We start from the raw sequence: 26,802 nt of genomic DNA on the forward strand, positions 1-26,802 counted from the left end.
CTTATTCATGAATTCCTGTGAGTACTAAATTGATTCATTCATATACAGTGCTTTGAATTATTATTGGCACAAATTTTATTATATTATAATTACTAGCATTAGCATTATCCAATGAAACTTTTCAGAAAAGTTCAAACCATGGAGATTAATGCTGTAGTTATTTGTCTTGAACATGCATGATTATTTGCAGACATATTTATTTAGTGAGTTTCCACATGAAAATGAAATAAAAACAGATAGACATACCAAAACTTATTTTGTCTAGCAGCCTTCTCAGGAAAAGAAGTTGTCTTTGTCCTGTTAGAGCACCTTTTTAGAAAAATTTATTATTAAAAGAGGTCAAAATGTTACTTTAAACTTGTCACAAAGTAAATATCTCCTGAAGAAAAAAAAAAGCCAAATAAAAGATTTCTTTCTTAGTACAGAAATTTATAGGGGACGAAAGAAAGTGATAGCACAAAAGAATGTCTGATTAAAGATGTTAGGATAGTATAGGACTGGTTAAAGTTCATTGTACTTTGAAATGACTGATTAACAGTTGTTAAGCTTGTCAAAGAATCAGTGTCCCTGGGAAGCCTTTCATGTGTATATTCTCCTTTGTACCTAAATCCACCTATGTCTTTCATCTCTGCTCCCCACCCTGATCTGGGCCACAATCACCCTGACTAGGCTCCTCAGTTCTGTCCCATTTCCCTTCCTCTCCTCTCTTCTCAGGGAAGTCAAATTTATTTACTCACACCACTCAGATGAGCAGACAATATCTAGCTTCTAACTTCATTAAAGCTGGTTTCATTTCCTGAGTAGCAAGAAAAACAAAACTAGACTTAGAGCATTCTGGTTTAGAACTTCATCCTGTCCTATGGATTAAACAGTTCCATTAAGTTTAACTTGATATTTTTGGAACTCCTTATTGTTTATGAACTGGCCCCACCACTTTTGCTTTTTAATCAGTTTGGAATGGGCAGCAGTGACAGGCTTGGAACGTATTATTCTCCTGAGATCTTCCTGAGACTCAGGACCGGCCTCACATTTAAGTGCCTAGCTACATGTTAGAAAATTATAAGCTCCCCAAAAAGCTAGGAAGAAGGGATCAGAAAGAGTATCTTTGAGTTATCTCCCTCACAAAGTTCCTTTAACTAAGATCTGCCCCTGCTGGTGGAATAATTGTTTTGGATTAAGGCATTGTTTTCTCCAGTTAATTATACAGATCTTTAGGGAGAGGCAGGGGGTGTGGGGAAGGCACAGTAAGTCATTGTCACTCACTAACATTTTAGTATGAGTTGGACTTGCTCTTTATGAAGCCTGAAAACTTCAGCAAAACCTGCATAAGAATATACCACTTTCAATAACAGAGGCAATATTGTTTAGAGCAGCAGTTCTCAACCTGTGGGTCGTGACCCCTTTGGCAGTCGAACAACCCTTTCACATGGGTCACCTAAGACCATCCTGCATATCAGATATTTACATTATAAATTCATAACAGTTACAACATTACAGTGATGAAGTAGCAACGAAAATAATTTTATGGTTGGATCACAACATGAGGAACTATATTTAAAGGGCCAGAAGGTTGAGAACCACTGGTTTAGAGGGAAGTTTAATAAAGTTTCTTTGAATTTTTAAGGCATTAGTCTAATGGTAACTTGTATGTCGTCATTTAAGGATATTAAAAAGGCTGATGAACAGATGGAATCAGTGGCATATTCTGAAAAAAATACCAGTTCAGCTCCTCTGTGCTCCATGAATAGCATCAAGTCACAGTTTACTGACAAGTCTGAGGAATCTACTCAACATAAAGAGGTAATGGTTCAACTATCAACAAGTTTACCCACATGTTCTCCAATGAATTTTTATTTGATCTGTACAATATTTAGAATGCATTTATGATAAAATGTTACTATAGCACCAAATTTATAAAACAAACTCTTTCCCAAACTTTACTGTAGCATCACTATGACACTGTAAGAAAGAGGCCCTCAAATAAGCCAGCACTTTTGTCAGAAGCCATTATGCAGACAAGAAAGCTCACGAGAATGTTATATTATTCTTTCTTTCCTATGAGGCAAGCTGTGGGTTAAAACAGTGGCTCAGGAATTGTGGTACAGATACTACCAGTGATGTTCAGAATCAATTTGGGTCATATAAAGACCCAGATATACCCCACTACCAGGACAGATAAGCACCAGCAAATACAGGGTCTAGTCCTCTAATTCCAGGGCACAACCAGAGAGAGTGAGGAAAATGTTCAGAGTGTGCACTGAGGCCCAAAGTGCATTCTGGACATGTTAAGAGAAGGGAGGCTGAAATGAGTGAGGTAAATTGGAAATTGAATAGAGTAGTACTGAGTGGTATGAGATGTAAAGAGGGTTACAGCAGGGTGATCTGGACTAGCGGAGAGCCTGGGGGTAGGAGTGGGGAAGCAAGCATGAGAAAAAGTACTCCTTGCCCAAGTAAGCAAAGCTGTGTGCAGGAGGTTGCAGGCATCAATGATCTGGCTGAAACAGGCCCGTGCTATCTGGTCCCCATGGTTACACCTTTATTGGCCAAGCGAAGAACTGGAGAAAGCACTTGGTATCCAAACACATGAGAAAACAGGCACCTAGCTCTCAGAAAACTGTAGGCAGAACAACGGAGAAAAGAGCTCACCTGCAGGAATGTTCTCGGTGAGCCATCAGAAAGAGCAGGAAGAAAAAATGGAAGTATACTATTTACATGTTCTTAAATGATATATATCAGTTGAAGACAGAGTGTGATTTTAATGTCAGTCAAAGTAAATTTCAGAGCAAAAAGATCAGTTTACCAAGAACTGAAGAGAGAAATAGATAAATTTGCAATTATATTCAGAGATTTTAAAAGCACCCCTCTTTTAAATATTGATGGAACAAATAAACAGTAGTTCAATAGAGATAAAGATGGTGTTAATAGTACTGTCAACCAACTTGACCTACTAGACATTTATAAAAGTCTAGACCTATCAGTAGAAGAATACACATTCTTTTCAAATTTACCTGAAACATTTACCAAGATAGGCCATATTCTGGACCATAACACAAGTTTCAATAAATTTTTTAAAATTCAGGTAATTCAAAGTATATTACCTGACCAAAATAGAATTAAATAAAAAATCAAGAACAGAAAGTAGATAGGGATTTTTGGAAGTTAAATAACTCAGTTTTAAATAATGCATGGATCAAAGAAAAAATCAAGAGAAATTCAAAAGTATTTTTAACTGAACAAAATGAAAATTTCAAATGAAGCACAAAAGGATATTAAGAAATGTATACTACTAAACACCTGTATTATATATAAAAAAGATCTCAAATTAATAAACTTCCCCCTTAAAACACTAAAAGGAAAAGAATAACTACAAAGAAGAAGAAAATCAATGAATTCCAAAGCTGGTTCTTTGACAACATCAATAAACTGAAAAACCTCTGGACTGACTAAGCAAGTAAAACTTAGGAAGAAGACACACATTACCAATATTAAGAATTAGAGTGATGATATTACCACAGAAACTACAGATATTAAAATAATAATATACAATCATATGAAAACATTTCTGCAAACAAATACTACAACTCCAATGAAATGGACAAATTCTTTGAAGGACACAAACTACCAAAGCCTACTCAAAAAAATGTAATAGCTTAAATAATATTATATCTATTAAAACGAAATTAAATTTGTAGTTAAAACCTTTTTTATAAAGAAAACTCCATGCCCAGGTGGCTTTACTAGTGAATTATGCCACACAGAAAATTGAAGAGGAAGGAATTCCTATTCTATGAGAATAACAGTCATACAGTTTAATAGGAGTAAAGAAAAATATACATATTATTTCCTCTATGAGTCTTAGCTATCAAAACATGTGGGTTAATTTGTACTTTTTAATGGTAGCAACTGAGTGAAATGCCAAAAGGAGAAGTTGCACAAATAGTCACTATTAAGCAAGATTCCTTTGTTTTGAGGTCATCACCAGTAATATGGGCAGCGAAATCTTTCTAAGAAAAATTATTTCCACTGATTCACCTGTTGTATTTGATATTTTACATTATCGGTCTGTTTAAGATTGCTAACTTCTCTAGGTTCCATTATGCTCTCAAACTGGGGTTTTAACCAAGGTATTTTATTTATAGACAGGTCTCCCTGAAGTTTCACTATTAAAAATTTTAAAATTAAACAAGTCTGAATGGCCTTCTGTAGTTCTGGGGACATTGGCTTCTGTTCTAAATGGAACTATTCATCCAATATTTTCCATCATCTTTGCAAAAATCATAACTGTAAGTAAAACTAATTTGCTAATTGTCTCAACAATTATGAACAAAGTGTGGCCTGAGAGAACAGACCTGTTGTACTCTGATCCAGCAAGAGGAAAATTGGGGTCCCCTCTACTGTGGGATCCATGACAAAAAGGTTAACTAATGCTCTCAGGGAACAAACCAGCCACTATTGTGACGTTTTTGGCTGGGACTTGTTGACTGGGCAATCAGTAAATAAATTGCTTTGTGTTCTAATTTTGACTCCAGTGGTGTATCAGCATTCCAAAGCATTGAAGCAATAACAGACAAATACGACTGCTCTTCTTTCAACTGTTCAAAACAACGGCCATTTTTTATTAACAGCCAGATCAGGGAGAGGAAAAAAGAGTTTTAGATTGTGCTGAGGGACCTAGGAAAGATGATGGATTCAAGGATTTTACTAGAGTTATGTTAAGTTTTCAATCTCCCAGATTTGCACAGTTATGTCTTAATCAACATAGATGCCAATATGTACATGTATAATTACCAATTTTAGGAACAATTTCTAGGGACATGTGCAAAGTTCTCATATTGCAGGTAGTGCTCTAAATAGAGGAATACTAAGAGATCTGACTTATTGAAAATTATTGGAAATAATTCAAGCTGGTAGTTTCTTTGACAATACACTGTGAAAATAACAGGTAGAGGACTCATTTGTCTGATTTCATATATATATATACATATCATCAACACTAATAAAAGAGAAAAATGGTAATTGGCATACGAGCTACCCTTTTCATTGGCTAATCAGGGCTATATGCAAATTAACTGACAACTAAGATTGGCAGTTAACTGACAACAAGATGGCGGTTAATTTGCATATGTAGGCACAATGCAGGGAGGCGAAAGGGAAAGCAGGAAGAAGCCCCCTGCCACTGACAGTGATCGGAAACCCAGGGGGGAGCTAAGTGGTGGGGGGCAGATCGGAGAATCAGGTGCCTTTTCCGCCCTGGCCAGTGATAGCAGGAAGTAGGGGTGGAGCCAGCGATGGGAGCTGGGCACGGTCAAAGCTGGCAGTCCCAGGAGCTAGGGGTCCCTTGCCTGGGCCTAAAGCGAAGCCCACGATCGTGGGGCCGCTGCAGCTGCAGGTCCCCGCTGCCGGGGCCGGACGCCTCAGCCAGAGGCGTCAGGCCTGGGCAAGGGGCCGATCCTGTGATTGGAGGGTGATGGGGGTCAACGCCTGAGGGCTCCCAGTATGTGAGAGGGGGCAGGCTGGGCTGAGGGACACTCCCACACACACACACACACACACACACACACACACACACACAGTGCACGAATTTCGTGCACCGGGCCCCTAATATATATATATATGTGTGTGTGTGTATATATATATATATTCTTAAGTGAGAGAATTAACAGCAAATTATGCTTTTATCCCATTTAATAAACATAGAGAATAAAACAATGGTACACCTTATTATGTTGAAATTCATTTTTTAAAATCCTGATGAATAGACATTTTAGTTTTTTCTCTCTTTCATATTTTCTTCCAATCACCTGATTTTAAAAAAAATCTATTCTTTTTCAGATGTTTGAAAAAGATGATAAAACCACATTAAAGCGTGACGCAGAAATTTATTCCATGGTATTTATCATTTTGGGTGTTATTTGCTTTGTCAGTTATTTCATTCAGGTAAGATTTCAATGAATTAAACAAGTTTTAATGTGATTACTTATTTATGCTATCTTCTCTATTTGAGATAAAAATAAATATAATAACTAAATAAAATATAAATAAGTAAATATAGTATCTGATACAAAGAAATAGGAAAGAGTTAAGAATAAATGTAGATTTTCTTTTTGTTTCCAGGGATTCTTTTATGGCAGAGCAGGGGAAATTTTGACCATGAGATTAAGGCACTTGGCATTTAAAACCATGTTATATCAGGTCAGTGTTTAGTGGATTTTTTCTTATTTTATTTAAAATGTTCTTTTTAAATATTCTAGCTTTAAGTCAATTTCTTCAAGTCAATTTCTTGACATAACCTTTCTTTTGCTTATTGCAAAGCATGCTTTTTGTGTTCCAAGTGGCATCTGATGTCAGAATTCTTAAATTTCTGTAAGAGAAGCAAGTTCAAAATTGTATTCAAAAATACAACTTATAGAAAGCAGGATTTAGAGTCTGCTCCTCATTCCTTGCATATTTCTTAACAAATCTTCAACGTATAATGTAGTGTTCTAGGATCAGAATGGAAGCTCAAATTAAAACTAAAAAGGAAAGTTAAGAGCTACAATATCTTGAATAACATATATGAAAAGGAGTTAATTTCCCTTGTTCTCACCCATGTGCACAGCTTAAGTTTTTTTACTTCGTACTTTTTTATTTATATTTAAAAATCTTTATTGTTGAGAGTACTACAGATGTACCCCTTTTCTCTCCCATTGCCCCCCTCCACCCCGTTTCTACCTTGCCCCAAGCCTTCACGACCTTTTGTCTCTGTCCAGTGGTAATGCATATATGCATAAACTAAACAAACAAGGAATCTAATGAACAAAATAAACTGATGAGTAAATAGAACCAGAGGCATGGAAACAATCACTTCATATGTCTTAAAGCAGCCAAACTCTCCTTCCTCAGAAGAGTTCAGAATTCAGATAACATCAGTCTAGCTGGCAGATCGGCCTGCTGAACACTGGTGATCAATCACACTTGTGAAATAAATAAAACTAGGTGGATTAAGTAATAATCTTGAGAAGTGAGTCTTGGGGGCAAATGACAGGAATGTCTCCGTTTGGCACCTCAAAAATTCTTTCAGGAGGCTGAGGTGTATTGGGTTACCCTGAAAGCAATAATCACTTGGAGCCCTTCACCACACTTTCAGTCACCAGAACTCACTGTGCAGGAACAAATAGCTTCCTGCCAGGTCATTTCTTTTCAGAAATAGTGTTTCTGTCACTCCAGCCAAGTCATCAAAACCAGATTTTACATCTTGTGACTTTTAGCAGTAGCGTTTGGAGGGCTGCTGTGTAACAAAACTCCTTCACTTTTGTGCACTTAGGGAACTAGGAGATACAAAATGAAACAAAACAAATGGGAGGTTGCCCGGAGCAACCTGATGCTCCAAAGCAGTTGGTGCCTGACACCCTCTGCTCAAAAAGGTCCAGAGACTGGAGACTCTCCTTAATCCAGAAAAAGGAAAATCTAAGGGATCATAAAACCATATAGTGCCTGCATGTCTGGCTCATGTCAAACTTGGAACTTTAGTTTTGTTTTTGTTTTTTTATTTATGAACACAATGTCTTTACTGCAAATTTCTGACGATATAAGGTGGAGTTTTAATTAACTAATACTATGTTTCACACAAGTTGACAACATTTGCTCATTTTTGTTTTTTCCTCATGATTTATGTTTTTTCATGTTCGAGGATTTTCAGTTTCTGGAAATTTTTGAAAATGTTCCCTGATTGAATGTTTTAAACAAAAAGGGTATACATTTTAACCTTTAAAGTATTACTTTGAAATTCCTCTATAGAGGTTCACAGTATGCTTTTAGTAGAAGAGTCTCAAGGTCACAAGCCACTTTAACTTGTAGATATTATTAATCCAATATCCTGATTGTTAATAATGGACACTGATGCTTGGCCTAGCATTAGCCTTGTGAACATAAAGACAGTAGCATTCATGGATAAAGTAGCTTCTGCTCATAAGAATGCACCAATCTCTAAGCCATAAACTCTGGTCCTTCAAAAAACATGCATGTACAGAGATACACACAGAATCTCTATATTATTCATGTTTTTAAAATTCCCTCTTAAATTTAACTCAGCCCTTTCAGCTTAGTGTTTGTTTTCCCTTTTCATCCTTCAGCATTCTTTTTTGCTTATTTTTGGTGTGTGTGTGTGTGTGTGTGTGTGTGTGTAATTGGAGGAAAAGAAAATATTAGTAATTTGGGTTTCTTTATAAATATCTTCCCAATTTCACTTTTGTCTACAGTGAGGGAAGTTCCTAATGTTTAGTTTTGCCTAACTCTTATTACCTGGTTTTTGTCCCAAGTGAAGACTTTTTAAGGCTTAGAAAGCATGCTGAGACTTGCAGTGCTTTTTATAACCATTTTGAAACCTCATTTGAGGTAGAGGTATTTATGGAATCAGGTGTGTCTTTTTATAGGTATAAACTCCATATTTTATTTGATTACTTGCGCTCCTTCCAGTTAAAAAGAATGTTCTAATTGTTGCTGACTTTAGTGGTTGTAAATAATGCATTGCTAATTGTGTTTCAAAGCTAAATTTATACAGGGTGTCCCAAAAAATGTGTATACACTTTCACAGCTGAGAGCTCAATTTTGAAAATGAAATGTATTTTAATAAACACTGCCTTTATAATTATTCAAAGTGTGGATATACATTTTTGGGATACCCTATATTTCTTAATGATAAATATTGACCTATAGATCTATTGGGTTTTTGAACAGATTTGAACTTTATTTTTGCCCATTACCTTCTAAATTAGATTGGCTAAGTCTTCTGTGGGAATGTCTCTAAATCATAGGATGATAGCATTAAATGGTGATCCCTAAGGGATCTCAAAGGGCTAATTCCAAAAGGATTTGAGGTAACAAGTACTGAAGCAGGAGAAATAATTAATGAAACTCAACTATAATGCTTCAGTTAGATGGGAGGTAGTTGTTTAAAATCTCTGGCATCTAGTTGCCTAAGTTCAAATCCTGGCCTCAGCACTGGCCAGGTATGTAGCCTGGGGCAAGTCATATTTAATTTCTCTGTACCTCAGTTTCCTCATTTATAAAATATGGATAATAATAATATCTACCTCACAGAGGTGTGATAATTAAATGAAAAGTACATACTAAGTACTTACATCGTGTTATTTATTTCTAGTAAAATTTTTGCAGGAAAAAATGGATTTGTTAGTATAAAAAAAAAAAACCTGATAGCCTTACTTATCAGAAATAGAAGAAGCAAGCTAATTTTTACTCAACACCAGCTATGTTCTAGAAACTAAGCGTTTGAAAATATATATTGCCTATGCTGGAAAACAGTCTCTAGAGCAGTGATGGCGAACCTATGACACGCATGAACTCATTTTTTTGGTTAATTTTTCTTTGTTAAATGGCATTTAAATATATAAAATAAATATCAAAAATATAAGTGTTTGTTTTACTATGGTTGCAAGTATCAAAAAATGTCTGTATGTGACACAGCACCAGAGTGAAGTTAGGGTTTTTCAAAATGCTGACACACCGAACTCAAAAGGTTCGCGATCACTGCCCTAGAGTGTACAGCTGCTGACTTGAAAAGCAATTCTTGCTGATTGAACACCAGATAATGACTAAGACTAGTCACATATGAATCCTATGCTTTGTGTTACTATAGAATCAAGAATGGAATATTCAGTAATGAATTCTCTTTCTACATTTTAAAATCCTATTGTATATAAAAATTCTCTATGCAACTCATGTCATATTGCAATATAAAAATAATTAGAAAATGTACAGTATATCTTAAATTTTTGTGTCTACAATAAAAAACAGGCAATGTCTTCCAGTTCAAGAGTACTGTAGTAACACTGTTGCTGATGTGAGTTCCCAATATGTTAGGCTCTTGACTGGGGTTGTTTTCAAAGTGACTGTGTAGTGCAGATAATGATCTCCACAGGATGCCCTCTGGGTATCTAGAACCCTAAACTCTTTGGGACACTTTCCCATTCAAGGGCTTAGAGAGTAGTGCTGTCATGACAGGATTGTACACACTCTGGCTCCTGCCTTATTATTCCCTCTTGGGAGCTTTATTTTCACGTGACTTCATGATTAATGCACAGCCTTCTATCTGTTATGCTTTTGTTTCCTTAGTTGGCAAAAATCTGTATGTACTAGTAACCTAGGCACCAGGTTCCTGGCTGGGCTGCTGTAAGTCCAGTTATTGAACTCACTAAAAACAAATCACTTTTCAGAGACAGTCTCCTGTAGTTTTAACCCACAAGAGATATGTGGTTTGAGTGAGTGGGAGGAAACACTCAATAGCTAATAAAATCAGAATTCCTTGGATTGAGAAGTTCTAAGAGCTGTCTCTATTTGCTGTTGAGAATGAAATTGGTTATAACACGTTGCTTTTATAGCTTATATTTTTATTACCTGTCTCCTTCTTCAGATTGCATGCTTCTTGGCTGCAGGGGTTTCATAGCAGCCTTTCTGCCTCCGTAGCTTCTCACAATGGTCAGTGCTTATAAAATGTAGGGGGTAATACGAAGTGTCAGAGAAAGCCTTGCTTATGTAGGTCCTAAAGACAAAAAGGTAGTTTATTACTAATTGGCTTAAGTAGAAATGTCTGGAAATATTTCTAATTTCTGTGGTGCATTAGCTTGCTTTTTAAATAGGGTCTGCTCTCCACAAATTACTTGTGGAGTAAAATTACAAATTACTTGTGGTTCAAATGGATCATTTTTAACATTGATTATTCTAACAATACTAGAGGCCCAGTGCACAAATTCATGCACCAGTGGGGTCCCTCAGCCTGGCCTGCGGGATCAGGTTGAAACCGGATCTCTGACATCCCCTGAGGGGCCTCGGATTGTGAGAGGGTGCAGGCCAGGCCGAGGGACCCCACCGGTGCATGATTGGGGCCGGGAAGGGACTTGGGAGGTTGGCCAGCCAGCTGGGGAGGGACCACGAGAGGGCTCCAGGTCATGTCCGGCCCATCTCGCTCAGTCCCATTTGGCTGGACGCCAGCAGCAAGCTAACCTACCAGTCGGAGCGTCTTCCCCCTGGTGGTCAGTGCATGTCGTAGTGAGCAGTTGAGCAGTCTTAGCATATCATTAGCATATTATGCTTTGATTGGTTGAACAGAAAACTGGACACTTAGCATACTAGGCTTTTATTATATAGGATTGTAACATGGCAATAAGTCCAAGCTGTTGGACTTAAGTTTTCAGTTTATATCTAAGTATAGATCTTTGTGAAATAAGAAACAAAAGTCATTTGATCCATGATATTTACAAAAATTAAGGACATGTGAGTAAGGAGGCAGGTAAATGCCTTCTGACATACTATAGCAAAATAATAACTGAGAATCTTTTTGATACTTGTATGTTAATTCCCTTTTTTCTCTAGGATATTTCCTGGTTTGATGATAAGGAAAACAGCACAGGAGCCTTGACAACAATATTAGCCACGGATATAGCACAAATTCAAGGAGTATGTATATTGCTTTTATTTTTTTAAATGGTATATGTATGTGGTATGCATGTATGCACATGTGTCTGTGCATATACATGAGCTATACTGAGATGACCCACATCTTTAAGGAGACCAGGTAAGTCCCCAGGCTAAAAAGAGATCTCAGTAAAAGGTGTAAGGAAGTTTTAATAAAAGAAGAAAATTTAGCCCAGCCAGTGTAGTTCAGTGGTTGAGTGTCAACTCAAGAACCAGGAGGTCACGGTTTGATTCCCAGTCAGGGCACATGCCTGGGTTGCGGGCTCGATCCCCAGTAGGAGGCATGCAGGAGGCAACTGATTGATGATTCTCTGTCATCACTGATGTTTCTACCTCTCTCTCCCTCTCCATTTCTCTCTCTGAAATCAATAAAAACATTTTTTAATTTAAAAAGAAGATCATTTAGTTTTTTCTTCTCCCCAATAAATAAGACCTTACTTACCATAATGTCTAACAAATTAGATTCATGTGCACATCTGGGAATGATTCTGTACTAGTTGTTATACAGATCAAGTTAGAGATATGTGTAATAATGACTGGTCATGTTATATATAAACAAAATATTTATGCACCATATTCAAAAGTGATGACAGAATGACCAGTATAATGTATGTCAAAGTGATGCTTAAATAAGCATAGGGAGTACAGTAGTATGGAAGAGATAAATAATAATTAATTAATTTTCTTCCAGTTATTTTAGAAAATTAACCTTTGATCACAAGTGGGATTTCAACTATAATTGAGAAAATGAGTGCAAAACAAGTTTTCACACTTTTAACTTAAATGAGGTAAAGCTTCTAATCTCTTTGTTAAAACAAGAACTCTAGCAGTTATAGTCTCCTTTTTCCTTATCATCAATGTGGGAGAAAAGGAAAGTTAATAATGCACCTCTCTCTGAATGACAAAATCTTAAAAGTATTTTTATTTACAAATATTAAAATGTCAATTTCAGCATTGCTGCCAGAACAACAAATTATCAGCTGAAACAGCCCGTCAAAATTGCATTTTTATGGAGGCTATTTCCACAGGATATAGCCATTATTCTAACTTATGTAACTTCCTCAAGACCTCGTTCAATATATAGATACAAGACCAGATTTCTATTACCAGAGAATAGAACAAGTTGGTTACAGCTGTGAATATTCCAGTGCATCCATATTGGTTTGGAAAAGTATTTTAATCATTTAGAAAGAGCTCAAGAGGAAAGGGGCATCACCTTCATCTTTTCCCAAAACTCTCTTTGATAATTTTGAAGCCAAGGCTCTAAATTTCATTAGATAGTATTTAAATATTAAAATAGGGTTGAGCAGTTAAATTTAACTGGCATAAGTGGGGAAAATAATAGGTAGAATTTCACGTACTAAAGTAATGGGCATAGCATTAATAGCAAAAATAGAATTATGTAAATGACAATGTCTTTTTTTAGAAATTCCAGGGTTCACCTCTTTAGACAGAAATATTAGTCTCTATAATTCCATTTGAATCCCCATTCTACACAATTTGCTGTTTTCTTCTTTACTGTGGGAATATTTTTTTTCTTACTATCTATCATTTAGATCTTTTAAGAATTCAGTGAAAAGGCATTCTTACTGGCAGCTGTATTTTATATGTGAGCCATCTTCTCTTTTAGCAAGTATTTACTTTAACAAAAGAACAGATTGGGATTGAAAGACCAGCATTGTTTTCCTTAAATTAATTAGTTGTTTCTAATAAATAGTGTTGTCTCTCATCAAGAGGAATTAATGAGAATATGTGTGAGCCTAATTCCTTATAAGCATCTGACTAATACAATTTGATCACTTGAAACTTGGTTGCAATTGTAAATGTTGGTCTCATAATAACATTTGGACAGATCATTTTCATTGAATGAGAAGAAGTAGCTAAAGAAAAATGGTTAGAATACTGATGGTAGATTTTAAAATTACTGAATTTAACAAGCAAAACAGCCAATGAAGGATTTCAAGAGTGAGACTGTGTCTACTAGCATGTAATCCACATAAGTCCTTGCTTTGCCATATAAAGATAAATTCATATCTAACATGAATGGATACTCTTTTTATCTAAAGAGGAATTATTTATCAGTCCTATTTGTCCACTATTTCTTTTCTCACAAAGGCACACTACCCTATGAAATAATTCAGGGTCATATTTCCTATCATAGCAATTTAAGACATATTCATCTCAGTTTCTTCATCATGTAATTTCAGTTACATTTTATTTTTATCAAATGTGTTAGGGGGAATGTTGATAAAATAGTTCCTTAATAATAATAAATATTATTTTGAAATCTTTACTAATGACCAAAAAATATATGCCCCTGGCCATTTTTCGAAACTCTGATATTTTGAGAGCCATGAAAAACACATGTTAGTAAACATGATTCCTGAAATAGTTCAACAAATACAACTAATTTAGCTGTTCTTATTTCAGCCTGAGGTCATAGTGTATTTCCAGTATATCTGTCAAGAGAGTATTTTCTGTGTAAAATGTAGTTTTACTAAAGGTATAAGGCCATTTTAGATCCTTTGGAAGACTAGATTCCACAAAATTACGAAGATATTATTGCTGTATCTTTTAGCAACCCCTTTTCATCAACCAAAAGTCTTATCTCATTTTTGTCCACAAGGAAGTATATTATTGACACTACACTTGATGTAATACTGACAGACACAAATATAAGTTACAAGAATTCTTCTCATCATAAATATGATTATACTGCCCAAAGAAATAAAAATAAAACTCATTAATTCCAAAAGCCCAATGAATTGATTAAGTATAACTAGGTCAGTGGTCGGCAAACTCATTAGTCAACAGAGCCAAATATCAATAGTACAACAATTGAAATTTCTTTTGAGAGCCAAATTTTTTAAACTTAAATTATATAGGTAGGTACATTGTTATTAACTTAATTAGGGTACTCCTAAGCTGGCCTTTGCTAAAAATGGATGCGACTAGCACTAACCACTGCACAATGAGACTGCTGGCTGACTGGCTCACTCAACTCCTGCATGAATCATGTGTGCCTCCCCCACGCCTCGTCTCCCGTCACCGGCCCGACTGACCGACCGACCGACACCCCTCACTTCTTCTAACGCCACTTCTTCAAAATAGACTTGCCCAGGCCGAAAACCGACCTCTGCGCATGGGCCACGAAGTTTCAATCGCACAGTACATGCGTGCCCGCACGTGGTATTTTGTGGAAGAGCCACACTCGTGGGGCCAAAGAGCCGCATGTGGCTCACGAGCCGCGGTTTGCCGACCACTGAACTAGGTTATCATTACATGGACAATAGTGACCTCATTTCTTGACTTAACATTTTGACATGGGAAATACATAAAACAGCTTGTCATTATTTGTGATTCAAAGAATGTTAGTAGGGTGGAGGGGGATGGGAGAGGGCAATGGGGGGGAAACGGGACATGTGTAATACTTTCAACAATAAAGATTTATAAAAAAATTTTAGTAATCATCAAAATAACTTTACTATAGTATAAGTGTGGCATATAATCAAAATGACTTTATCATAGCATAAATTAGACATAATTTCTGCCTTCATTTAGAGGCATTATCAAATCTATAGCAGCAGAAGCTAATATCCAAAGCTATAATGGTTAAAGGTGGTTCTTCTTGTAAAGAAAAATTTTAATCTCAGCTCTGAACTCAAAATATTGCAATGAAACTATCACTGCTAACCCCTCAAACTATTGTGTGGTAAGGCAAGTCAAGATAGTCAGCTTCTGTTTTTGACAAAAATGGAAATAAAGATGTCTAAGTTTATAAGAGCAAATGAACATCATCATCAGACTGGTCCAATAATGTGTGATAAATTCAATGATTTTCCACTAAATACTTGCTGATGATAATACGGTGAATAACAATATTAAACACCTTCTATTTTCACATATAGTTGTCCAAATAAGTCTTTTTTTCTGCTCTACAAATATTTTCATCACCATCAGTTACAATACATCTTAGCAGATTCCACTTCAGGTGTACTGACTTAGTTTTTTCTCAACTTCTTTGAAAATATTCTCACCTGTAGTTGTTCCATGCAGATTACTCATTGCAGTTAACTTTTCAGTCACTTCAAACTCAGCATTGGCTCCTCAAAAAACCCACAGTTGAGCAACATCAGTAACATATGTCAACCCATCAAGAGCCAGGTAAAGCTAATCAAAATAATCCACCTTGGTTTTTAATTGACTATTGTTATTGCTGACAAATTTCTCAGCTTTTTGAGCAACTTTTCTCACCAAAACACTAATCATCTGATGTAAGTTTGTGCTCTCTAAACAAATTTTTTCCACTGCAGCAAACACGGTTTAATTAACTCATTATCCATAAATGACTTTATTTGCTTAGCTAACAAATGAGCCACTCAGAAACTTAATTTCAGCCTCATTTTCACTTTTTAGTTTTATGAAGAAATTATGCTAAGATAAGATACTTCACTTAAATTTTCTAATTTTTCTGAATGTTGCTTTTCTATGAATTGGGAATATTGTGATGAGTGCTTAGTCTGGTAATGTTTATGTATTTTGTACATTTTTAGTACTATCTAGTGTCATGACATCATAAACACAATGCTATGGCATCTAATTATAACACAAAGTAACCCACAGTCCATTGTTCCTTAAAAGCAGGACATTCAAAGTCTTTTCTCTTCCTTTCTTTTTTTGAGATGTTGAAAATGCACTAGTAATTTTTAAAAATTAAGATAAAATGTCAGTATAGCAATACATGTGGCACTCAACATGCTGTCAAATTGTAATCACGTCACAGATTTGTCACACGCTGAGCAGCAGTACAAAGTAAGGAGAGTGACACATAAGGTTTCTCTAGCAACTACTCAACTCCATCATTATAGCACTAAGACAGTCACAGACAACAGGTTCCAGTGCAAGGTTATTCCTAGACACTGAAATTTTCATTTGTAGAATTTGATATGGGTCTTTCTGATATCTGCATTATCTCTTAACTTTGAAGTATATATTATCTAAATATATAAAAGCCTAAGCGACCAAACAACTGAATGACCGGTGGACCAGTCACTATGATGCACACTGGCCACCAGGGGACAGACACTCAATGCACAGGATTGGGCTCCCTCCTGTCTGGATCGGGCCTGTGGGGATCAGGCCAAACCCGGCTATCTAACATCCCCTGAGGAATCCCAGATTGCGAAAGGGCGCAGGCCAGGCCCGAGGGACCCCACCAGTGCATGAATCCATGCACCAGGCCTCTAGTACAATAATAATAACTTTTAACATTATTGTCTGCTAACTCTAACATTTGTGTCAATTTTGGGTCAGTTTTAATTTATTGCTTTTTATGCTCATTGTGGGTTTTATTTTACTGCTTTTTGCATACCTGCAATTTTGACACACTAAATTTAACATTTTTGAGTGCTGTATATTTTTGTATTTTTATATACCTGGTTTTGTTCTGAGATGCAATTACGTTACCTTAGAAACAGTTTGATCCACTTGGGTCTTGATTTTAAGGTTTATTAGGCAGGACTACAGCCTACTATTGAAGCAAAATCCTTCTACATATTCTATTCAACATTGTGAATCATGAGGTTTTCTGGTCTAGATGGTATGACAGACACCATTCCCAGCCCTCACACATATATTACTCAGCTGAGTATTGAAGGAGGACCTTCTGCAGATATCCATATTTCTCTTTTCGTATACCTCTCTCTGGTGTTCTGTGCAACATATTCTAGCTTTTTTCCGTGACCTCTCCAGAGCTCAGCTACATTTACTCAAGTTAGGGCTCTACTCTGTTGGGCTCTGTCATAATTAACCACTTCTAATCTGAAGCCTGACTGCTCTTTCAAGGGGTAAGCTAGGATAATCATAGACCTCACCTACCTTGTTCCCCATCTCTACCCTTGACTGCCTTAAGTTCAGTACCTTGAAAACCACTGGTTCATAGTTTTGTCTATTTTTTGTTTGTTTTAGATGGGAGCATAAAACCATTCCAAAACTCCATGTTAGCTAAAAGCAGAAATCCGATATATAGAACTTTATTTCTACAATTGTGTATGGAGTTTCCTTCCCTTTATTTTCTTACAAATTTTTCTTAGAAAATTTTCTTAGAAAAGTTGTATTCCTCACATTTAGCACAGTACCTAAGAATTGAAATATACTCTATAATTATCTAAAGAATTATTTAATCATGATTTTCTGCTCCTAATTTCCAAGAAAAAAACAACAACTGTATTTTTGTGCATGTTTCTAAAGGATCTAAGGAAGTTTCATCACACTTATTCTGATTCCAGTTCTAAATTCATTTAAGAGGTACATTATTTCTCTAGATCTTTAAGACCATTTTCCATTAGTTCTTACAGCATTTTTCAAAGCCAAATGTCTGTTATTTTCTATTTATTCTTCATGGAACAGGACAAATATATTCAGACTTTTTTTGTCCTACCTCCATCACCAAAAGGCAAGGTTTGTGGCCTGTTCTTAGCTGAAATGACTAAACATTTCAAGAAGTTTCTGGTAGCTTAAACTAAAATACCATATAAAAAGGTATATAATCTTATTTTTAAGCAGCAGATTAGTACACAAATGGAAACCAAAATGCAAAGATATGCAAGTGCAAGTCACTTCGTAGAAAAGTATGTGCCAACAAACACTCAAGTAGAGGACTATCTCACCAAAAATTAGTCAGATTTACATTTAAATGTTTTGAGAAATGAGGTTGATATGCATGGTCTTTAAACTAATTTTAAGTGACCATCAAATGTTTATTTTGTCTGACTCAATTAGTACCTCTACCTCTTTCTCTAACACACTGCATAATTTAATACATAAAAACATTTATCTCCTCATCCTTAAACTCTCAGAGACATAAGTCAGCACTAAGTACCAAATGATACTCCTACTTCAGCCTCATAGGCTTAGAGCTCATGTTTAATACCCTAAGACACTTAAAATAGGTTTCTGTCTACCTTAATTTTTAATATTTAGTGATTGGTTTGCTATTTGCTGTTGTTGGAGTTTTCTTTGATAGCTTAGTGAGAAATTGGGAAATAGTGAATCGTTGTCAAATGCAGTCTTGAAACTGAAGCCACACAAGATTTTTTAGGAATGAGGCAGAGCCCTGGGTGGAGAAAGGGCTCTTTTATTATTGTTTTTTTTAATGACAATACTAACTTGGGAATACTTGAGTGAAAATTTATATGACCATTTTTTAAAATATGTATATGTTTTATTGATTTCAGAGAGGAAGGGAGAGGGTGCCAGGAGCCGGTCCATCCTTGCTGTTTCAAGGGACCTGGCATATATGGCATACGGTTCTTAATATGTTTGCTCACCTTCTTGGCGCTGTGTTTTAACCAAGGTCACCTCTCCGAGAAAGGTTGAATCCCCAGGTAGGGATTTTCCCCTGAAGTTAAGGAGGGAATAAAACCTCTTAACTAAGTGCCAGGTGGGTAATTAATCATTTTAACTACGAACAATCATGCTTAAGCTACATAATCTTTACTCCCTGGAATGGAGATAAGAAACGCCCTAACCTTTGGAATAGAGATTGATAGGATTGGAATCAACTGGTATAAATACAGATGCAACAAGACAGCAAGAGACAGAACTCAGAAGACAGAACCTACACAGAACCTAGAGACAGAACTTCGCTGGAGAGAACATGGCAAAAGATCCTGGACTGAACCTGACTACAGAAATTGGCAAGAGAACCTGACTAGAACCTGGTGACTGAACCTGGCTGGGGAACCTGGACAGAACCTGGCTGGAGAACCTAGCGAGGGAACATGGCTACAGAACCTGGCTGGAGAATCTGGAGAACCTAGCAAGAGAACATGGACACAGAACCTGGCTGGGCATCCTAAGCAGAACCTCTCTGGAGATCCAGACCAGAACTTGGCTGGAGATCCTGGCTAGGCTGCTGATCAACTGAACGCTGTCCCCGTGTCATTCCTTCTTCGCCGACTCCGTCCACACCTTTGGGGACACCTGGACCTGCTGGGGTTGGACCCCAGCAAGAGGGAAAGAGAGAAACATTAATGATGAGAGAGAATCATTGATCGGCTTGCCTCCTGCACACCCCCTGCTGGGGATCTGCAACCCTGGCATGTGCCCTTGACTGGAATCAAACCTGGGACCTTTCATTCTGCAGGCCAGCACTCTATCCACTGAGCCAAACTAGCTAAGGCTGATATGATCTTTTAGAGAAGCAATTTGACACTAGCTACCAAGAATGTAAGAACACATACTGTTTTACATATGACTTCAGACTAAGAATTTAACAGTAGAAAATAAAATATAAGCACAAAGACTTCACACAAAGGTTCTCATTATATCTTTATCATTAATAGTGAAAACTAGGAAACAACCTAAATATTTTTGAATACTAATTATAATGATTCAGGAAAAAGCTTGTAGTATAATGTAAAGGGATAAAAGCAGGATAGAAAAAGCTACATACATATAATAATCCTAACTTGAATATGTATCTATGTCTAGAGGGATGTAAGTTTTAGCATTATCTAAATCTTTTCCAATTGTCATACTTACATGATCAGAGCAAAATATGTTTTAAAATGTGATTTGAGCCCTGGCCAGGTAGTGCAGTTGCTTAGAACATAGTCCCAATAGGCCAAGGTTGCAGGTTTGATCCCTGTCAGGGCACCAAAAAAAGAAGGGGAAAAAAAGTGAATTGATATCTTGGTTGATTATAGTTGTGTTTCTATGTAAATAAGGGTCTCATTTTTTTCAGAAGAATTTAACATTTTGTTAATTATGTTTCACATGTCCTATTGAAAGTTGATTCATAAGGCATGTAGTTCCTAGAAAACAGTTGTAAAGATATTTCTATTTAAATTTTTTAAAACTTTCTTTTGTTACCTTGTACCATGATGTTTCCAACTCCTTTTCTACTTTGATATTGTTTCTTTAGACTGTGCATAGTGAGACCAAGTTGTAAAGTGCAGAAAGGGAATGTAAGACATCATATCCAAAGTGTACATTTTAATGAATGTCCTCCAATTATTCCATCCAACTCCACCATGGCATAGTGGCTAAGAGTGTCAGCCTTCCATCAGTGCAGGGGAGGGCAGGACTGGGGTTATAGCCCACATACCGTGCGTGGGCATCCATGTGTGGCAGCAGCCTGGTGTGGGAATGCCGAGCCAGAGCAGAGTGAGGCAGATGCCCATGCAGGGCAGAAGCAGCGGCCATGATAGCAGAATGGTTATATACAGAGGGATTGATCACATGAGTCTATTAAAGAAAATGAGAGCCAGGTTTCTCACTGTTGAAAGGGGGACAACAAATGTTGGAAGGAAGAATGCTGAAAATAACCTTGTGGTGTTGGATTGGAACTGTAGATATTGATGTGAACTCACACATTTCAAAAATATAACTAGAGAAATAAATGTAGATTTCAATGTGTGCATGCATCTGTACACACACACACACACACACACACACACAGACACACACACACAGTCTCCAGTTCTAGCCACTGACATTTCACTAATAATGAGCACAATTGGCACCATATATTGACTTCTAAATCACATTCTCCACTAAAAAGAACCAAGACTCCTTGGAGAAGACAGATTCCAGGACTAGGGACTGGAAAATCTTTTTGTGTCAGAAAGTATTTAAAGCATGATAGGAATATGTCAAAGAACAACAATATTGGACATAAGGTAGATAAATAAAGCATAATGAGTCCATAGCACAGGACATTTTTAAAATATGGGTATTACTTAATCCCTAAGTATAAATTCAAAGTTAAAATCTAAGTATAAATCCTAAAAAAGAAAGTCTACCTTGTTTTTCAAGAAACTATAATAGCAATTCTTACAAATTTTAGATTAACTGACTTTTTTTTTTTTTTTTTTTTTTTACAAAATATGTCTGATTATAGGCAACAGGTTCGAGGATTGGTGTCTTAACACAAAATGCAACTAACATGGGACTGTCCATTATTGTGTCCTTCATATATGGATGGGAGATGACACTCTTGATTCTGAGTATTGCTCCAGTACTTGCTCTGACAGGAATGATTGAAACCTCAGCAATGGTTGGATTTGCCAACAAGGATAAACAAGATTTTAAGCATGCTGGAAAGGTAAAACAAAGACTGTTATTATCATCATAACATTTTTTTAAGAGAAAACAATCAGAGCTCCCATCTTTATAATATGCTAATTTCTTTCCTTAGGAATCTGTAAAGTGGTATAGATGTATTGAAATGCACACATACAAGTCAAAGATGGGGTATAGACCTTTTATAGCAATAGGGTACATGATTTAGACCATGAACTCTGGAGTCAAATTGGTTGAATTAGAATTCACGTTCTATCACTAACAAATGTGTGATACAAGCAAGTATGTCAACATTTCTGGACTTCAATTTCTTCATCTGTAAAGTGAGAATAATAGTATCCACTCATACATTTTTAAATTACACAAAACACTTACCATTGTTATATGCAGAACACTTAGAATAGTATCTGGACCCAGCATGTCAAACTCACGGCCTATTTGCATGTGGCCCACAACAAATATTTTGCGGCCTAGCCAATATAACGATATGTAAGAAATGTTTTAATAAAAATTTTGTAACTTAATTTTTACAATATCCTGTTATGTGTAATTATTAATAACAAACTACAAAATTCACTAATGACTGATTACTATAATCGTGTTGCATTCATTTCCCTTATGCAACGCACTGTCTCACCATTTCTCTCCACTAATAATAGCAGCAAATATTTTAGCAGCTGATTGCTACGTCATTAGTCTTGTACTGCAAGCATGTCAAACTCAAAGGCTAACACGGTCCAAATAAACAAGGTTTAAGTTTATATGGGCCACAAAAAAACAAAAGCTTCAATTTTCATAGAAATGTAGGTTTATTTCGATAGAGACATGCTGAACATAAAGGGCTGAAATAAATGAGTAATCATTAACATAAAATAATAGAAAATTTTAATAAAAATTAATATTCTTTCTTGAACATTAACTTACCAGACACGGAATAACCACACAAATTAATAAGTGTATTGCAAATAAACCTATTTTTCTTGTTCTCTGAAAGCGAAATATTTCCTGTTGCGCACACCAAACAAGTCAGTACAAGACTAATGACGTGGCAATCAGCTGCTAAAATATTCGCTGCTAGTATTAGTGGAGAGAAATGGTGTGCCTGCGTGTAAGGCGCGTAAGGGAAATGAATGCAACACGATTATAGTAATCAGTCATTAGTGAACATTCTAGTTTGTTATTAACAATGTATAACAGGATATTGTAAAAATTAAGTTATGAAATTTTTATTAAAACATTTTTTACATACTATTATATTGGCTGGGCCGCAATAATATTTGTTGTGGGCCACATACACCCGTGGGCCATGAGTTTGACACGCTTGTTGTACTGACTTGTTTGGTGTGCACAACAGGAAATATTTTGCTTTTGGAGAACAAAAAAAATAGGTTTATTTGTGTTACGCTTATTAATTTGTGCAGTTATTCAGTGTCTGGTAAGTTAATGTTCAAGGAAAAATATTAATTTTTATTAAAATGTTCTATTGTTTTATATTAATGATTACTCATTTATTTTACCCTTTGTAGTCAGCATGTCTCTATTAAAATAAACCTATGTTTCTATGAAAATTGAAACTTTTGGTTTTTTGCGGCCCAAATGAATTTAAACCTTGTTTATTTGGCCCATATTAGCCTTTGAGTTTGACATGCTTGATGTGGACAGTAAGTATTCAGTAATGTCAGCCATTGTTACTGTTACAATCTCATGGGGGATTGCTAACATATGATTCCTTATTCTCTGATTACTGAATAATTACATTTTCTTGAACAATTATGGGTATTTTATTTTTCAAAAGAAAGAAGAAATATAAGATTTATTGCATAAAAGTGGTGCACTTTTTTTAATTGATAGTGACTAAGACAAGGTTTTAGACAAGAACTATTTTTATGCTGATCAAAATGAGCAATTTAATTTCTTGAAAAATGCTTTGATATATTTAAGCTTTCAGGATCAATTATATCCATAAAAATAATAATTATATTGGGGATTGAGGGAAACATTAGCACTGTATCATTACATCTAACAACTGAAAGGGGTGTCATTTGATTTAATCAGGCACCCAAAGTAGGACTCCCTGTCAACCTGTCAAGTGTCCATCCATCTCTACCCACCCATTCTCTCCAGGGGCAGGCAAGGCAGTACATTACTTTCCCAGTTCTTTTTTTCTTTCTTCTTTTTTCTTTATCTTTTTTTCTTTTTCTTTTTCTTTTTTTGTGGCCTTCTATCCTACTCTCCTTGACTTTCATTTTGGTACAGGTCCAAAGCCTGTTTCTTATGACTGCCTTTTGGATGATGCATCAGATAAACAAGGAGTCTTATCTTGGCTATCCATCCCCAAGTCTTTAAGCTGTTCTCAAGATATGGTTGCAGAGATCTTTAAAACACTGGTAAACATCCTCTGAATATGAAAATGATTTTAATATCACTTATGGTTGCCCAACCAGTGTGGCTCAGTGGTTGAGTTTTGACCTATGAACCAGGAGGTCACAGTTCAATTCCTGGTCAGGGCACATGCCCAGGTTGTGGGCTTGATCCCCAGTAGGGGGCATGCAGGAGGCAGCTGATTACTAATTCTCATCATTGATGTTTCTATCTCCCTCTCCCGTCCTCTCTAAAATCAATAAAAATGTATTTATAAAAAAATACATATTACTTACACTCTGTAAAACTGACTGTGTTGCAGTTGGCACATTATAAATAGCATGAATATTCATGAAGATGGATGCCAAGCACATGACTCATTGAAATCTGGTTTGTATGACCCTGAGGCTTTTCCACCTTTCTTGTATTAGATAAGGACCTTCCTTTGGTATGTATGCTTGGGCAGTACAGACTGAAATACTTACTATATATTTGCCTCAGACATAGTGAAAAGTTGTTTGCTTAACTCTGCCTGTATGCAAATGATCACAACTTCCAAATCAATGGGACCCTAATTAATTATATTTTACTCATCTTAATTTTTATGTCATGAACTTTAGTTGTATCTGTGCCTTTTGACTTGTCCTTTTTATATTATTAGAGTAACCACAGAATATACAATCAATAACTTCAATAAAAAAAGGCAGTAGCATATGTAATACTCTTTGCAATACTTTAAGCAATAAAACAAAATTTAAAAAAAAAAGGCAGTAGCTTTCCCAGTACCTTTAAATCAGTCAATTTACCAAACATTAAAACTTCAAATATGGGCAATAAAACATGTTGCTCCTTCTTTGGTTGCATGTATAGATTTTGACAAATCACCAAATGTTTTATTTTCAGATTTAAAATGGCCATATTAGTGTTTTTTTTAAAGACTATTTTCTAAGGTTCTAAATTGATAATAGTCCTTTCTCCATTGTGAAAAATGATCACAGATTTTTAAAAATCATTTCTATTATTTTTCTCAAGGTTTCAGCATTCTTCTCCATTTATCTTGCATACCACAGAACGTTACAAACTGAGGTTTCTTTGAGTTCATTTTGAAATTAATGACAATTTCGAACAAAACATCAAAATTGAGAGTAGAATCCAGGTTTCCTGACTACAGTCCAGAAACCTAGTCCTTTCCTGTAACCCAAATTCTCCTTCAAAGACCATTTGGTGTCCACCTAAATCTTGCTCAGTCCCATAGCCCCCTCTGCCAATATGGAAACAGAATGTAAAAGTAGGAAGGTTCCTTTCCAGTCAACATGTGTTCTCATGTTCCAGAGTGAGTCTAAGTAAAACGTCTCCTCCATTTTGGATCCCACATAATTACTCCTTTTTAAAAACTGTATAAATATGGGAAAGCATTCATTATATTTTAATTAAATATTTTTTTAAGTTCACAGATATCAAAATGAGAAATGACTATAGCTTATAAAGAATTCTGTAGCCATACCCATGTTCCTTTACTGCAATGTTCCTGAGCTTTTTGGTTGCTATTTGCCTTTCTGTGCTAGAATAAAATATTTACTTGATTCTCTCTACTGTCTTCTCCTTGAATTATCTCGTAATTCATAGGGCAGTTCCTTTGCATAATTACATATGAACATAATGCTCACTGATGTTTGATCCTATCCTTCTGCCTATGGAACCAATTTAATAGAAATTCAGTGAAGATTTGACAGGAACTAAATTTAGGACAGTGGACTAAATCTTTAAAAATTTTCCTTGAGGCTGTTATCCTGAAATGTTATTTTCTTATCTTATTTTGGGGAAAGAAAAAAGGAAGCTAAAAAAACTCATTAGGAAAACTTACTGAGTTGATGTACTCAATATATCCCCTGTATAAATGACTGAAATTCACAACCAGGAGAATTTTACCATTATTAATTTTATTTCTCTCTTTTACTGTCCTATTTTATAAGATAGCAACTGAAGCTGTGGAGAATATACGTACAATAGTATCATTGACAAGAGAAAAAGCTTTTGAGCAAAAGTATGAGGAGACGCTTCAGACTCAGCACAGGTGATTGTAGATCCATACTGACTCCATTAACTATAGTTTGGTCCTGTAAAGCCTGTACTCCTGATGACCCTGGTGATTTGCCTGCCAATCCATTTTCTCTGGAATCTTTCCTAATAATGCCATATCATAATTTCTCATTGGCTTCACCAAGAGGAGACTAAAAGAGGAATCAAAAGCAAGCACTGTTAGAATATGTTTTAGGTCCTCCCACATTGCCATGTGCTTTTACTAAGTGTGTAAAAGCACCTTTTCTTATTTTCCTAAAGTATGACTGGAGAAATATATTCAAGAAAAAAAAAGTGCTCAGCCTTTTAAATTGAATCTCTAAAATGGTTCATATTTTTAAAACTAATATATACATAATAAACGTGATCACCCCTTTTAATTTTAAACTGGTCATCCTCATCACGTTTACTCAGTGATACTTTTTGTATTACTTTATCAGAGAGGTAGTTTTGTACTCTGTTATGCACATGCTTGTGGTTGGTACTGACCTTTAATTTCACTATTTAATCTCCTCGTGAAAGATTGGGATAGAACATATTTTAAATACTTCTAAACCAAATCTCTTTCATTAACTCTTTCATTAACTGTCCTCTGACAGACTTACCTATTCATTTGAAAGTAAATAGAGGCAATTTGTTATACTGAATTAAGTGTATAGCTATAAGCCCTGGCCGGGTAGCTCAGTTGGCTAGAGCATCATCCCAATACACCAAGGTTGTGGGTCTGATTCCCGGAAAGGGCACATACATGAAGCAACCAATGACTGCATAAATAAGTGGAATAATAAATAAATGTTTCTCTCTCAA

The 26,802-nt window shown here is 35.9% G+C and overlaps 1 protein-coding gene across 1 annotated transcript in view; it reads left to right on the forward strand.

Moving 5' to 3' along the window:
- ABCB5 (ATP binding cassette subfamily B member 5) overlaps window positions 1-26,802 on the forward strand; it is an 83,486-nt gene that overhangs the window by 42,518 nt on the left and 14,166 nt on the right. The window contains exons 15-21 of the mRNA XM_059712509.1: window positions 1,663-1,800; window positions 4,140-4,283; window positions 5,833-5,937; window positions 6,115-6,192; window positions 11,368-11,451; window positions 21,374-21,577; window positions 25,890-25,990. Coding sequence (XP_059568492.1) covers window positions 1,663-1,800; window positions 4,140-4,283; window positions 5,833-5,937; window positions 6,115-6,192; window positions 11,368-11,451; window positions 21,374-21,577; window positions 25,890-25,990 — 854 coding nt within the window. The remainder of the gene's footprint in view (window positions 1-1,662; window positions 1,801-4,139; window positions 4,284-5,832; window positions 5,938-6,114; window positions 6,193-11,367; window positions 11,452-21,373; window positions 21,578-25,889; window positions 25,991-26,802) is intronic.

The sequence above is a fragment of the Myotis daubentonii genome, chromosome 10, assembly GCF_963259705.1.
Source record: "Myotis daubentonii chromosome 10, mMyoDau2.1, whole genome shotgun sequence".
NCBI classification, from domain to species: domain Eukaryota; kingdom Metazoa; phylum Chordata; class Mammalia; order Chiroptera; family Vespertilionidae; genus Myotis; species Myotis daubentonii.